The sequence below is a fragment of the Tursiops truncatus genome, chromosome 2, assembly GCF_011762595.2.
Source record: "Tursiops truncatus isolate mTurTru1 chromosome 2, mTurTru1.mat.Y, whole genome shotgun sequence".
Taxonomy (NCBI): Eukaryota; Metazoa; Chordata; class Mammalia; order Artiodactyla; family Delphinidae; genus Tursiops; species Tursiops truncatus.
Window position 1 is genome coordinate 94,357,011 of NC_047035.1, and position 17,143 is coordinate 94,374,153.

The 17,143-nt window shown below is 38.3% G+C and overlaps 1 protein-coding gene across 3 annotated transcripts in view; it reads right to left on the bottom strand.

Annotated features, from left to right (window-relative positions):
- Positions 1-17,143, bottom strand: part of DMXL2 (Dmx like 2) — a 162,843-nt gene that overhangs the window by 42,818 nt on the left and 102,882 nt on the right. For all 3 annotated transcript variants that reach the window (XM_033851677.2, XM_073801002.1, XM_033851676.2), the window contains exons 19-21: positions 16,103-16,213; positions 5,554-5,723; positions 406-503 (exon numbers count right to left, since the gene is read on the bottom strand). In XM_033851677.2, coding sequence (XP_033707568.1) covers positions 406-503; positions 5,554-5,723; positions 16,103-16,213 — 379 coding nt within the window. The remainder of the gene's footprint in view (positions 1-405; positions 504-5,553; positions 5,724-16,102; positions 16,214-17,143) is intronic.

Genomic DNA, 17,143 nt, shown 5'->3' on the forward strand with positions numbered 1-17,143 from the left:
ACCAAATTTAAAATAGTTTTAATCCTTTACAGAATATATGAAAATAGAAAATGAAAACCTCAAACATCCATCTAAAAGAAGAACAATAACAACTTTAGTGGTAGGTATTTGTTATTAAGCTTCTCTTTGTTTCTTCTAATAAGGAGAAAACTCAAAATACCTTAAGTATACATGAATAGGAAGCAAGTGCACTCTTTACTTTCCAAAGTGTTTTATCAACTTATTTTTAACAATATCCCACTCTTTAGGTTAAGTTCAAATGATATTCTATTTGTTTTGCAGATAAAGGAATCAAGGCACAAAAAAGGAAACTGATTTATCTAAGTACTTTCAAAAGCATTATGTTTCTGAGTCACAGCACAATCTTCATTCCATTAAACCATATTAAGTGTTGAGGAAATTTACCTAAACAGACCCCACACTATTGCTTTCTTCTTCATTGAAAGGTAGAATAATGCAGCATCCAAGGCATCATTGTTCCTTTGAAAAGAAGCTTTGGCAACCTAAACAGTCAATAAAAAGTTATACTGAATTAACTAGTTGATAAACAAATTACAACAATTAATGCTTCCCTACTACTTCCATGGATGACACAAACTATGCAGATGGGAAGAGCTGACTCTATTCCACAATCGCCAGTAGCTTATAATACATGCTCCTAGAAACAACCCTTTGTATACCAGTAATTACAATAAAAATAATAACAGCAACTAGTATTTACTGACTACTTACCATGTACCTTTCACTTATCTTACTGAATCACCACGATCCAAGAGGTACTATTATTATCCCCATTTTACACATGAGGCGACTGAGACACAAAGAGGTTAACTGAATTGCCTAAGGTCACACAGTAAGTAAGGGGTGTAAAAGGGATTAGAACCCAGGTAGTAATAAAACTGTCTAAGATAGGAAACAATAAAGAATGCAGAATATTTGATAGGTAAGACCTTTTCTTTTCTTTTTTTTTTTTCTGGCTGTGCTGCACACCTTGCAGGAAGTTAGTTCCCCAACCAGGGATCGAACCCGGGCCCCCAGCAGTGGAAGCACAGAGTCCTAACCACGGACCACCAGGGAATTCCCAGTGAGACCTTTTCTTGAAAATTAGACATATTAAATTTCTTAATGTTTTGTAAAAGTTAAAATGCTGACTTCTATGGTATGTATATGTGATTTCACATTTTAAAGCTCTCTCAACTAATACTGATACGGACAACTGTAAATAAATATCAGTTATACTCACGCACATGCATACACACACATTTTGAAAAATACAAAAATTAATGTTTTAGTTTTTTTCTTTAAACATAATTTTCCAGTATTTTTTAAAATTAATTAATTAATTTATTTTTGGCTGTGTTGGGTCTTTGTTTCTGTGCGAGGGCTTTCTCTATTTGCGGCAAGCGGGGGCCGCTCTTCATCATGGTGCGCGGGCCTTTCAATGTCACGGCCTCTCTTATTGCGGGGCACAGGCTCCAGACGCGCAGGCTCAGTAGTTGCGGCTCATGGGCCTAGTTGCTCCGCGGCATGTGGGATCTTCCCAGACCAGGGCTCGAACCCATGTCCCCTGCATTGGCAGGCAGATTCTTAACCACTGCGCCACCAGGGAAGCCCTCCGGTATTTTTCAATCAAATTCTGACAGTTCTGAAGGACTGACACATTCTTTCTGGCATGTAATTAAAATACAGGTGGTTGAAGCTCCATTATTTTGAAGGGCTTTCAAATTTTAGTTCTTAGAAATTCCATGAGAAAAAGCCTTAATGAATACATAATTCCCCTTGTACCATAACTGATAACCTCCTTTGAGCCATATGACCAAAGTTGCTGAATTTATAAAGAACCAATCAACTCAATGTAAGTTTAAAAATTATTAAGCCAGTAACACTGTTGTACCTAATCATACGGTTTTGAATACAGTACCATACAGACCACATATTTCTCAAAGATACTGATATAACCTCTGCAAATAACTAAGTTGAGAGGTATAACGATTAAAAACAATGGATGTTTTATTAATGAACACTGACTGATGGTAGAGCAGGAAGCCACCAAGGCATGGTAAAGAGGGGTAAAGACACCTAAAATCACATCACCAAAATGCTTTTATTCCTCTTCCCCTTTTTCAGTATTTTCTCTGCCTTCAATCATTTAACTTAGTACTTCAATGTTTAATAATTCTTACAAGAATTTTTATTCATCTTCAGCTAATGAGTTTTTGGGCTGGCCAAAAAGTTCCTTTGGTTTTTAAGTAAAAATAAAATACACATTTTTCATTTTCACCAAGAATTTTATTGAACAACGTATTCACTGTTTTGTTCTACTACCTTCTGCCAGTTTTCAAGCAACTTCATAATTCCATCTTCCCAAAACTTTTTATCTTTTTGAGCAAAGAACTGTTCCAGGTGCCTTTTACAGTCTTCCAGGGAATGGAAATATTTTCCATTAAGAGAACTTTGTAAAGACCAAAATACATGGAAATCCGAAGGTGCAATGTCTGATGAATATAGCAGATGAATCAGAATTTCCCAGCCAAGCTGTAACAGTTTTTTCCTGGTCATCAAAGAAACATGTGGTCTTACATTATCCTGATGGAAGATTATGTGTTTTCTGTTGACTAATTCCAGATGCTTTTTGTCAAGTGCTGCTTTCAGTTGGTCTAACTGGGAGCAGTACTTGTTGGGATTAATCGTTTGGTTTTCCAGAAGGAGCTCATCATAGAGGACTCCCTTCCAATCCCGCCATATAGATAACATCACCTTTCTTGGATGAAGACTGGCCTTTGGTGTGGTTGGTGGTGGTTCATTTCGCTTGCCCCATGATCTCTTCCATTCCACATTATTGTACAGTATCCACTTTTCATTACCCATCACAATTTGTTTTAGAAACGGAACGTTTTTGGTACCTTTCAGTAGAGAATCCCATGAGGAAATACGGTCAGGAAGGTTTTTTTCGCTTAACTTACGTGGAACCCAAACATCAAAGCGATTAACATAACCAAGCTGGTGCAAATGATTTTCAATGCTTGATTTGGACATTTTGAGTATGCCGGCTATCTCCCGCGTGGTATAACGTTGACTGTTCTCAGTTAATGTCTCGATTTGATCCCTATCAAGTTCAACTGGTCTACCCGACCGTGGAGCATCGTCCAGCTTCTCGAGAAATCTCCAGCACAAAACTTCGCAAACCACTTTTGACATGTTTGATCAGTCACAGCGCCTTCTCCATACACTGCACAAATCTTCTTTTGCGTTTCAGTTGTGTTTTTACCTTTCTTGAAATAATAAAGCATAATATGCTGAAAGTGTTGCTTTTTTCCTTCTATCTTCAATATTAAAATGGCTACACAAAAATTCACCAATTCTGATAAGCGTTTTTTAAATCCGTGCTGATATGACAGCTGTCACAATACAATCTAAAAATTTGTTTCGAATGAAGTTGAAGACAACTAAGTGCTACTAGAGCCAGCCTACAGAAAAAAACGAATGAACCTTTTGGCCAACCCAATATAACATATATTTCAAGGGAAAAAATTTTACATTTCCTTTCGATTTAATTTTAAGAGATAAATTACTTGTGGAAATAAATCATACGTATATATCAGAAATACTCAATTACAATGACACAACACACTGATGACAAGAAACTGAAGAGACTTTGTAGAACATTTCAGATAAAATATGTCCTCCTCTTTTTCCATTGCTTTGGGATATGAAAAAAAATTAATGGGGACTTCCTGGTGGTCCAGTGGTTAGGACTCGAGTGGTGCTTTCACTGCCGAGGGCAAAGGTTCAATCCCCGGTCTGGGAACAATCTTAAGATCCCACAAGCCATGTGGCGTGGCCAAAAAAAAAAAAAAATTAACGTAGATATTGTGTAATTTATATGCTATAACAATTAATTTCCCTGTACATCAGAAACTACATCTCTTGGTTGGTATGAGAACAAATTCCTTCTTACATCTGCCTATTTTGAGAAGAGAAATACTTATATATTATTGGCAGCCTTACATGTAGCAGGAAAATGACACTTTTACACTTACATTTCAAACTGTGATGTGAGGACCATGAACACCAGAATCACAGGATGCTAATTCAGATGAAGATGCCACAGCCCTACCACCTCCAACCCACTAAATGAAAACTTCTGAGAGTGGAAGTGAGGGATGTATGTTTCAAACAAGTTTGCCAGGTGATTCTTCAAACACTAAAATTTAGAAACTACTACTGTAGAGGAATAAATTCCTCTTGGGGGAAATGAATTCATACTCCACAAATGTAGTATCATTAATCGTACTTCTGAGAATTTCAATGGACTCCTAAAAGTAAACAAAACAATGACAATCCCACTCTCCTAATCACGACAGAGTAGAAAGGGCACAGACTAAATCTAACACTTCTAAATGATGGGAGTTTGGGCTGGTTACCCAACCTGAGTCTTAGTTCTATCAGGTGGAAAATCGAGATGGTAACATACAGCTGACGAGAAGATTATATGAAATAATTTATGAAAAGCAACTAGAACCAAACCTGGTACACAAAAGGTGCTCAATAATGGTTAGTTTCTGCAACACTGAAAGAATTTTCAGCTTCTACTAAAAATTTTTTAACAATTTTATTTTCTACTAGAAAACTGATTCCAAAAACCCATTTTAAAATTTATAGCATGAGGGGACTTCCCTGTTGGCGCAGTGGTTAAGAATTCGCCTGCCAATGCAGGGGACACAGGTTCAATCACTCGTCCAGGAAAATCCCACATGCCGCAGAGCAACTAAGCCCATGCGCCACAACTACTGAGTCCACGTGCCACAACTACTGAAGCCCTAGCGCCTAGAGCCCGTGCTCTGCAACAAGAGAAGCCGCTGCAATGAGAAGCCCGTGCACCGCAACAAAGACCCAACGTAGCAAAAACAAAATTAATTAAATGAGTTAAAAAAGAAATTTATAGTATGTGTCATTTGCTGCCATAGATATGTTCTTCAAGTGCACACAAATCAAAACTTTTTGAATGGTATTTTAAAAGTGCACAGGAAGTTTGGTATTTATTAACCTAGCCATGCAGAGAATCTTTTATATAAAAAGAATGATTTGGGACTTCCCTGGAGGTCCAGAGGTTAAGACTCCACGTTTCTGTGCTTCTACTGCAGGGGGTGCGGGTTCCATCCTGGTTGGGGAACTATGATCCCGCAAGCCATGCAGTGCAGCATGCATAAATAAATAAATGAATGAATGAAGAGAACTTTTTTTCTATGTAATGTATGTAACTGACATACAGTTTGTATTTTCTTAAACTAGGATGCACCTCAACTGATAGCAGAAAATATCTGTTCCATACATATTATATACTTAGTATATACGGCAAAAGACAATTGATATACTGCTTGGACATTTTATAAAGGTCAAGTTTTAGTTTTAAAGGTCCAAAAATTTTTATTTAAGAAGTTCTCAAGATCTCAAGATGTACATACTAATCCCTCACCACAGGTTTTCTGGAAGATAATACCTTTTATGCTTTAAGAAAAGACTTAACTTCAAAATCCAATGAAGTAAAGTTACCTTTTCAATGCATCTTCGAAGAGTGTTAATATTCCTCACCCACCAACCTATTCCCATAGCTCTTAACTCAGACCACTGAGGGTCCCCTCTCTGAATTGCCGGAATCATATTAATCAGCTCTTCCTCAGCCTCAGAATGAAAAGCCCAGGCAAAATGGCAAGTAGACACACCTAAATTAGAAATACAAAATAATAAGTTTCAGAACTATACCAAAACAAAAACAGAACCAATTTTTTACATAATCATGTATTTATTCATTCTGGAGAGAATTTTCATGCTGAAAAAAAGTATCAAAAGATTTCATCATTCAGGATTTTATAGTATAAGCTTCTACATACGAGATCACCGACAGGATACACAAAACCAAAATCTTTCTGAAACGTATTCGCTGCAAGAATAGAGACACTAAAACTTAATTGCTGGAAAGAAAGATATTTGAATATCAAGCCATTCATATGTACGTACACACACCAAACTGATCAAGAGTAAAAGCTCTGGTCAAGTCAAAATATGTTGGTCCATGTACGTGGATGTTGTTTCACAGTGCCACTTGCTTGCAGACCATATCCTTCAGTACTGGATATGGAAAACTGCCCCATTCATCCCTCGGGCCAAGGAGTTACATATCACTTCAAAGCAAGCTTTAAACTTGATGAGAGTTCTGGGGAAGAACAGTCAAGAGGCACATTCCTCTGTCTTTGGTGCCTCAGTTAAAAAGAGTTTAAAGCGGCCTAATTACTGATGGCATATGGCAAACACTTTTATGCCCTGGTAAAAGACTGACAGGGATCTAGGCTGTATTTAGAGGCAACAAATACGGTTTAGTGACACCCTCAGTGAGTCTGTCAACAGTTGAATAACTGATAACACTTTACTCCACTTAGAGCAGGTGAAGAAGAAACATGAGAGAAGCGAACCAAGGAGTGATGTTAGATAGTGGGAATGCCACTGGGAAGAACCCCAAGGATCCCAGGAAAGAAGCCAGGCTAGTCGAATCAGCCATCTATTAGAATCCCTTTTGGAAACAAAGAAATGCCGGAGGTCAATGACAGTCTGATAGCCACATTACAACACAGGACTCCCAATGCTGTAAGGCTATCAATATTACCACATATAATTTTTTTCATTAACAACTACTATATAGATTTTCCATATAGTTTAAAGCTTTTCTAACAATGACTGCTTCCCAACAGTTCCTTTGGAAATTATTAAAAAAACTATTAGGACCATTTTAAATAATAATCTTAAGTCTTTTATTCCTCATTGCTAACATTTATATACTGTGTTTGAAATCATATCACAAAATCAATGCAACAAGCCTTAACTGTCACTATAAATTTAGGGGGAAAATGGACAAAACTTAAAAACATCAACTTGTATTTTTTCAGAACCTAAAAAGCAGATTAATTCTCTATTTAAATCTGTCTGATTCAAGAAATAATCACTGAATGAAATAACTATAAAAAAACTAACACTTTGCTTTAGGAATTCCTATTATAAGGCAATGCAAAATGCACACTTTTGCTGATATAAAAATTTTAATATTAAGTAACAATATAAAGTATATTCTATACCCTTAAATGAAATTTGGTTGATGACATTTTTGGTATGACTAAAAGGAAACAAAAATATACACAGACATGTCAGAGGAATTTGGTTCAGAAAGAAGATGAAGAGATCAGTAACTCTATTTGGAAATCTAACTACTAGAAGTGTAAAAAGGTATTAGGAAGAAAAAACAAGGGGCACCAGCAGGCACTTATTTTTATTTGCCTACCAATGGCAGGCTATTCTTTGCAATATATCTCTGTTCTTCTTAGCTTGTCTACTAGCTACTTAAGTTTTTCCCCGGACCATCACCTACAATAGCAGTCACTTTTCTCATCTCCAATGTTTTAACTGTATCAAAGGGAAAATGGAATTTGACAAAGCTTTAGAAATTTGAGGTGTTTTAGGTCTCCCTAGGCAATATACACAATTGTCATTAAGTGATTCAGTACCATATGACCATCATTTAAAACTAAAATTTTAAAACTAAAATTTGAGATACCACTTTTTAAACCTATTCCAAATGCCATAGATTGTTTTAAATGATAATATCAAGTGTTGCAATGAGTTGAGTTTTGGCATCATCAAATACTGGTTCTGGGACTGTAAATGAGCATGGTCTTTCTGAAAGTCACAATATTTATCAAGAGTTCAGAATTTTCAGGGGAGAGGGGGAAGATGGCCGAAGAGTAAGATGTGGAGATCACACGTGGAACAACTCCTACAGAACACCCACTGAACGCTGGCAGAAGACCTCAGACCTCCCAAAAGGCAAGAAACTCCCCCACGTACCTGGGTAGGGGAAAAGAAAAAGAATAAACAGAGACAAAAGAATAGTGACAGGACCTGCACCAGGGGAAGAGAGCTGTGAAGAAGGAAAGGTTTCCACACACTAGGAAGCCCCTTCCTGGGCGAAGACTGCGGGTGGCGGAGGGGGAAGCTTCGGAGCCACGGAGGAGAGCAGAGCAACAGGGGCGCGGAGGGCAAAGCGGAGAGATTCCCGCACAGAGGATCGGTGCCAACCAGCACTCACCAGCCCCAGAGGCTTGTCTGCTCACCCGCCGGGACGGGTGGGGGCAGGGAGCTAAGGCTCGGGCTTTGGTCAGAGCACAGGGAGAGGACTGGGGGCGTGAACACAGCCTGAAGGGGTTAGTGCACCATGGCTAGCCGGGAGGGAGTCCGGGGAAAAGTCTGGACCTGACGAAGAAGCAAGAGACTTTTTCTTCCCTCTTTGTTTCCTGGTGCGCGAGGAGAGGGGGTTAAGAGCGCTGCGTAAAGGAGCTCCAAAGACGGGCGCGAGACACGGCTATCAGCATGGACCCCAGAGACGGGCCTGAGAAGCTAAGGCCGCTGCAGCCGCCACCAAGAAGCCTGTGTGCGAGCACAGGTCACTATCCACACCTCCCCTCCCAGAGCCTGTGCAGCCCGCCACTGCCAGGGTCCCGTGATCCAGGGACAACTTCCCCGGGAGAACGGATGGCGCGCCTCAGGCTGGTGCAATGTCATGCTGGCCTCTGCAGCCGCAGGCTCGCCCTGCACTCCGTGCCCCTGCCTCAGTGAGCCAGAGCCCCCGAATCAGCTGCTCCTTTAACCCCGTCCTGTCTGAGAGAAGAACAGACACCCTCCGGTGACCTACACACAGAGGCGGGGCCAAATCCAAAACTTAACCTCGGAGCTGTGTGAACAAAGAAGAGAAAGGGAAATTTCTCCCAGCAGCCTCAGGAGCAGCGGATTAAATCACCACAATCAAGGTGATATACCCTGCATCGGAGGAATACCTGAATAGACAACAAATCATCCCAAATTGAGGAGGTGGACTTTGAGAGCAAAATATATTATTTTTTCCCCTTTTCCTCTTTTTGTGAATGTGTATGTGTATGCTTCTGTGTGAGACTGTGTGTCTGTATAGCTTTGCTTTCACCATTTGTCCTAGAGTTCTGTCCATCCATTTTTGTTTGTTCTTTTGTTTTTTTACTTAAAAAAATTTTTTTCCGTAATAATTATTTTTTATTTTAATAACTATTTTATTTTATCTTTATTTTTTCTTCCTTCCTTCCTTCCTTTCTTTCTCTTCCTTTCTTCCTCCCTCCCTCCCTCCCTCCCTCTCCCTCCCTCCCTCCCTCCCTCCCTTCCTCTCTCTCTCTCTCTCTCTCTCTCTCTCTCTCTCTCTCTCTCTTTCTTTCTACTTTTCTCCATTTTATTCTGAGCCGTGTGGATGAAAGGCTCTTGGTGCTGCAGCCAGGAGTCACTGCTGTGCCTCTGATGTGGGAGAGCCAACTTCAGGACACTGGTCCACAAGAGACCTCCCAGCTCCACATAATACAAAAAGGTGCAAAAACGACCAGCAAGCTACAGTGCAGGACATCCTATGCCAAACAACTAGCAAGACAGGAACACAACCCCATCCATTAGCAGAGTGGCTGCCTAAAATCATAATAAGGCCACAGACACCCCAAAATACACCACCAGACGTGGACCTGCCCACCAGAAAGACAAGATCCAGCCTCATCCACCAGAACACAGGCACTAGTCCCCTCCACCAGGAAACCTAAACAACCCACTGAACCAACCCTAGCCACTGGGGACAGACACCAAAAACAACGGGAACTACAAACCTGCAGCCTGCGAAAAGGAGACCCCAAACACAGTAAGATAAGCAAAACGAAAAGACAGAAAAACACACAGCAGATGAAAGAGCAAGGTAAAAATCCACCATACCTAACAAATGAAGAGGAAATAGCAGTTTACCTGAAAAAGAATTCAGAATAATGATAGTAAAGATGATCCCAAAATATTGGAAATAGAATAGAGAAAATGCAAGAAACATTTAACAAGGACCAAGAAGAACTGAAGAGGAAACAGGTAACGATGAACAACACAATAAATGAAATTAAAAATACTCTAGAAGGGATCAATAGCAGAATAACTGAGGCAGAAGAACGGATAAGTGACCTGGAAGATAAAATAGTGGAAATAACTACTGCAGAGCACAATAAAGAAAAAAGAATGAAAAGAACTGAGGACAGTCTCAGAGACCTCTGGGACAACATTAAACGCACCAACATTCGAATTATAGGGGTCCCAGAAGAAGAAGAGAAAAAGAAAGGCACTGAGAAAATATTTGAAGAGATTATAATTGAAAACTTCCCTAATATGGCAAAGGAAATAGTTAATAAAGTCCAGGAAGCACAGAGAGTCCCATACAGGATAAATCCAAGGAGAAACACAAGACACATATTAATCAAACTATCAAAAATTAAATACAAAGAAAACGTATTAAAAGCAGCAAGGGAAAAACAACAAATAACACACAAGGGAAACCCCATAAGGTTAACAGCTGATCTTTCAGCAGAAACTCTGCAAGCCAGAAGGGAGTGGCAGGACATATGTAAAGTGATGAAGGAGAAAAACCTACAACCAAGATTACTCTACCCAGCAAGGATCTCATTCAGATTTGATGGAGAAATTAAAATCTTTACTGACAAGGAAAACCTGAGAGAGTTCAGCACCACCAAACCAGCTTTACAACAAATGCTAAAGGAACTTCTCTAGGCAAGCAACACAAGAGAAGGAAAAGACCTACAATAACAAACCCAAAACAATTAAGAAAATGGGAATAGGAACATATATATCGATAATTACCTTAAATGTAAATGGATTAAATGCTCCCACCAAAAGACACAGACTGGCTGAATGGATACAAAAACAAGACCCATATATATGCTGTCTACAAGACACCCACTTCAGATCTACGGACACATACAGACTGAAAGTGAGGGGATGGAAAAAGATATTCCATGTAAATGGAAATCAAAAGAAAGCTGGAGTAGCAATTCTCATATCAGACAAAATAGACTTTAAAATAAAGACTATTACAAGAGACAAAGAAGGACACTACATAATGATCAAGGGATCGATCCAAGAAGAAGATATAACAATTGTAAATATTTATGCACCCAACATACGAGCACCTCAATACATAAGGCAAATACTAACAGCCACAAAAGGGGAAATCGATAGTAACACATTCATAGTAGGGGACTTTAACAGCCCACTTTCAACAATGGACAGATCATCCAAAAAGAAAATAAATAAGGAAACACAGGCTTTAAATGATACGTTAAACAAGATGGACTTAATTGATATTTATAGGACATTCCATCCAAAAACAACAGAATACACATTTTTCTCAAGTGCTCATGGAACATTCTCCACAATAGATTATATCTTCGGTCACAAATCAAGCCTTGGTAAATTTAAGAAAACTGAAATTGTATCAAGTATCTTTTCCAACCACAACGCTATGAGACTAGATATCAATTATAAGAAAAGATCTGTAAAAAATACAAATACATGGAGGCTAAACAATACACTACTTAATAACGAAGTGATCACTGAAGAAATCAAGGAGGAAATCAAAAAATACCTAGAAACAAATGACAATGGAGACACGACGACCCAAAATCAATGGGATGCAGCAAAAGCAGTTCTAAGAGGGAAGTTTATAGCAATACAATCCAACCTTAAGAAACAGGAAACACCTCGGATAAACAACCTAACCTTGCACCTAAAGCAATTAGAGAAAGAAGAACAAAAAAACCCCAAAGTTAGCAGAAGGAGAGAAATCATAAAGATCAGATCAGACATAAATGAAAAAAAATGAAGGAAATGACAGCCAAGATCAATAAAACCACAAGATGGTTCTTTGAGAACATAAACGAAATTGATAAACCATTAGCCAGATTCATCAAGAAAAAAAGGGAGAAGACTCAAATCAATAGAATTACAAATGAAGGAGAAGTAACAACTGACACTGCAGAAATACAAAAGATGATGAGAGATTACTACAAGCAACTCTATGCCAATAAAAAGGACAACCTGGAAGAAATGAACAAATTTTTAGAAATGCACAAGCTGCCAAGACTGAATCAGGAAGAAATAGAAAATATGAACAGACCAATCACAAGCACTGAAATTAAAACTGTGATTAAAAATCTTCCAACAAACAAAAGCCCAGGACCAAATGGCTTCACAGGGGAATTCTATCAAACATTTAGAGAAGAGCTAACACCTATCCTTCTCAAACTCTTCCAAAACACAGCAGAAAGAGGAACACTCAAAACAGTCTACGAGGCCAACATCACCCTGATACCAAAACCAGACAAAGATGTCACAAAGAAAGAAAACTACAGGCCAATATCACTGAAGAAAATAGATGCAAATATCCTCAACAAAATACTAGCAAACAGAATCCAACAACACATTAAAAGGATCATACACCATGATCAAGTGGGGTTTATTCAAGGTATGCAAGGATTCTTCAATATACGCAAATCAATCAATGTGATACACCATATTAACAAACTGAAGGAGAAAAACCATATGATCATCTCAATAGATGCAGAGAAAGCTTTCGACAAAATTCAACACCTATTTATGATAAAAACCCTGCAGAAAGTAGGCATAGAGGGAACTTTCCTCAACATAATAAAGGCCATATATGACAAACCCACAGCCAACATTGTCCTCAATGGTGAAAAACTGAAAGCATTTCCACTAAGATCAGGAACAAGACAAGGTTGCCCACTCTCACCACTCTTATTCAACATAGTTTTGGAAGTTTTAGCCATAGCAATCACAGAAGAAAAGGAAATAAAAGGAATCCAAATCGGAAAAGAAGAAGTAAAGCTGTCACCGTTTGCAGCTGACATGATACTATACATAAAGAATCCTAAAGATGCTACCAGAAAACTACTAGAGCTAATCAATGAATTTGGTAAAGTAGCAGGATACAAATTTAATCCACAGAAATCTCTGGCATTCCTATACACTAATGATGAAAAATCTGAAAGGGAAATTAAGGAAACACTTCCATTTACCACTGCAACAAAAAGAATAAAATATCTAGGAATAAACCCACCTAAGGAGACAAAAGACCTGTATGCAGAAAATTATAAGACACTGATGAAAGCAATTAAAGATGATACAAATAGATGGAGAGATATACCATGTTCTTGGATTGGAAGAATCAACATTGTGAAAATGACTCTACTACCCAAAGCAATCTACAGATTCAATGCAATCCCTATCAAAGTACCACTGGCATTTTTCACAGAACTACAACAAAAAATTTCACAATTTGTATGGAAACACAAAAGACCCCGAATAGCCAAAGCAATCTCGAGAATGAAAAACAGAGCTGGAGGAATCAGGCATCCTGACTTCAGACTATACTACAAAGCTACAGTAATCAAGACAGTAGGGTATTGGCACAAAAACAGAAAGATAGCTCAATGGAACAGGATACAAAGCCCAGAGATAAACCCACGCACATATGGTCACCTTATCTTTGATAACGGAGGCAGGAATGTACAGTGGAGAAAGGACAGCCTCTTCAATAAGTGGTGCTGGGAAAACTGGACAGGTACATGTAAAAGTATGAGATTAGAACACTCCCTAACACCATATACAAAAATAAGCTCAAAATGGATTAAAGACCTAAATGTAAGGCCAGACACCATCAAACTCTTAGAGGAAAACATAGGCAGAACATGCTATGACATAAATCACAGCAAGATCCTTTTTGACCCACCTCCTACAGAAATGGAAATAAAACCAAAAATAAACAAATGGGATCGAATGAAACTTAAAAGCTTTTGCACAGGACTTCCCTGGTGGCACAGCGGTTGAGGGTCCACCTGCCGATGCAGGGGACACGGGTTCATGCCCCGGTCTGGGAGGATCCCAAATGCCGTGCACAGGCTGGGCCCGTGAGCCATGGCTGCTAAGCCTGTGTGTCCGGAGCCTGTGCTCCGCAACGGGAGAGGCCACAGCAGTGAGAGGCCCGCGTACTGCAAAAAAAAAAAAAAGCTATTGCACAGCAAAGGAAACCATAAACAAGACCAAAAGAAAACCCTCAGAATGGGAGAAAATATTTCCAAATGAAGCAACTGACAAAGGATTAATCTCCAAAATTTACAAGCGGCTCATGCAGCTTAATAACAAAAAAACAAACAACCCAATCCAAACATGGGCAGAAGACCTAAATAGACATTTCTCCAAAGAAGATATACAGATTGCCAACAAACACATGAAAGAATGCTCAACATCATTAATCATTAGAGAAATGCAAATCAAAACTACAATGAGATCTCATCTCACACCGGTCAGAATGGCCATCATCAAAAAATCTAGAAACAATAAATGCTGGAGAGGGTGTGGAGAAAAGGGAACCCTCTTGCACTGTTGGTGGGAATGTGAATTGGTACAGCCACTATGGAGAACAGTACGGAGGTTCCTTAAAAAACTACAAATAGGACTACCATATGACCCAGCAATCCCAGTACTGGGCATATACCCTGAGAACACCATAATTCAATAAGAGTCATGTACTGAATGAAAATGTTCATTGCAGCTCTATTTACAATAGCCAGGAGATGGAAGCAACCTAAGTGTCCATCATCGGATGAATGGATAAAGAAGATGTGGCACATATATACAATGGAATATTACTCAGCCATAAAAAGAAACGAAATTGAGTTATTTGTAGTGAGGTGGATGGACCTAGAGTCTGTCATACAGAGTGAAGTAAGTCAGAAAGAGAAAGACAAATACCGTGTGCTAACAGATATATATGGAATCTAAGGGGAAAAAAATGTCATGAAGAACCTAGGGGCAAGATGGGAATAAAGACACAGACCTACTAGAGAATGGACTTGAGGATATGGGGAGGGGGAAGGGTAAGCTGTGACAAAGTGAGAGAGTGTCATGGACATATATACACTACCAAACATAAAATAGATAGCTAGTGGGAAGCAGCCGCATAGCATAGGGAGATCAGCTAGGTGGTCTGTGACCACCTAGAGGGGTGGGATAGGGAAGGTGGGAGGGAGGGAGACACAAGAGGGAAGAGATATGGGAACATATGTATATGTATCTGATTCACTTTGTTATAAAGCAGAAAGTAACACACCATTGTAAAGCAACAATACTCCAATAAAGATGTTAATAAAAAAAAAAAAGAATTTTCAAGCCCTTTGATTCAGTAATTTCACTACTAGAAAACAAACATGAGGAAGTAATCAGATATATACATAAATATTTATATGCAAGGTTATAAGGTCACTCATTAACAGTGATAATTCAAATAGGAAAAAAACAGCTAAATTTGTATTTTTAGAAAAAAATAAAAGACTATATAGATGAATTATAGTTTAAAAACACGACAGAATATGACATATGTTTGTAATCATATTTTCAAAGAACATTTACTGAGGGTAAAGGGTAAGTACTGTGGGTAAGAGTAACAAGCTATAAAGTCTGGTATTCCAGGTCCTACAATTCTAAAGCATATTTTATGGGGCTGTATCCAGGATGCTGGTTTCAAAAGGAACACAGCCCACTGCACTGGAATTCTCTATTAACAAATAGCCCTGTATCTTGGCAGGTCACTTTAAACTCTATAGTTTTGATTTTTTAATCTATTACGTTAGGGGGCTGATATAAACGTATACATCACAAATCAGGGTATGTGGCAGTGTGCTATAAGTACACAAATCTACTGGATTACTGTACGGCAGATATTCATGAAACATCAGCTTTACTTGTAAGTAAATAACTTAGAACATAATGCTTATATTAAAATAAACACAAATAATAATGCATAGGACAAAATTTACATGATTTTTAAAGAAAACGTATCAGGCGTCATAGAAATTCAGGGCCACTTTAGGTTATAACCTCAGGCATACCAGTTTACTTAAACTACTATGACTTTAGTGACTGAAGTCTGAGAAACTGAGACAGATGAGCAAAAGTCACAGAATACAGCTGAAAAATAACATAGAAAAAAGGTAAGTGGGTACCTTATTTTCCTGTGACAGGAAGATCTTAAGGCTGGTGATAGGTATGCATATGTTGATTTACTAATGCTCAGACACAAATATGAATATACTAACCACTTCAGTACGAAATAAAAGTTGCACGAAGGTTCAAACAATACCTTGATGAAGCAGCTGTACTCGGTATAAAGGAGGCAGCGATGTCAAAAGGCAAGTGTGCAAGCGCATAGCTAGTAAGTACCGCAAACCACACTCATCTAATGTGTCTCTTCCTGCAAAGAGGAAATATGTTTAAGGAAAAAGGAATGCAACAAATCACAAACCAGTAAAAAGTTAGAAAATAAACATTAAATTTAATAATTTACACAAAAAATATATTTTTTTTTGAGTGTATTCCTTTCTGAACACTTCAGTATCTTTATTTATACAGCTTTACAAAAAGCATATGTATATATTAAAACTGCCAAATGAAAAATAATTGGGAAAAATATAAGTACCTATTAGTACAGGTAATAATAGTATTTAGAGCTACTCATAATAAATGAAAAGGAAAGGAATCTTGAAATCCAATAAAAAATAGATTAGCTATAGTAAGTTAGGTATAATTTTTTAAAATATTTCCTGTGCAAATTCAGATGAGATTTAAAAACAGGAATTACATAATAAAGTAAAATTATTTATTATATGATTAAATAGGTAATATTTTCTAGGTTGGTTAGCTCCAATGAAATACAGAAGATTCATTATTCAAAGATTTCAAATTTGACTCCCCAGGCTAGTGTTACCAAGTTAAGGCTGAACTCTAACCTTGATTCCACAAATTTACTCTTAGTCAAAAGTTGAGCAGAGGTATGAAAGCATGGCAAGTTTACTCAAAATTATAGCCACTGTTGGATAAAAGAAACAGAAAAATACTGACAGCGCCTAGCCTGGTAACTGCCACTTAGGAAGTACTCAAGAGTATTGAATCAAATATTTTCTTGAAGAAAATAAAACGTTTTAAATTGTCAAAGTTCCACCTCTACTTCCCATCAGCTATATCTGTTCATCCACTCACTCATGTATTCATTCACAAAGTAAGCATCCGTTACATTGGAGGCACAATTAAGGTACTGGGGGTTTGGCAGGGAATAAGGCAAAGTCCCCACTCTCAGGGCGCTTACATCTTAGGAGACAGAGACAAACAATGAAGAGGTAATGTG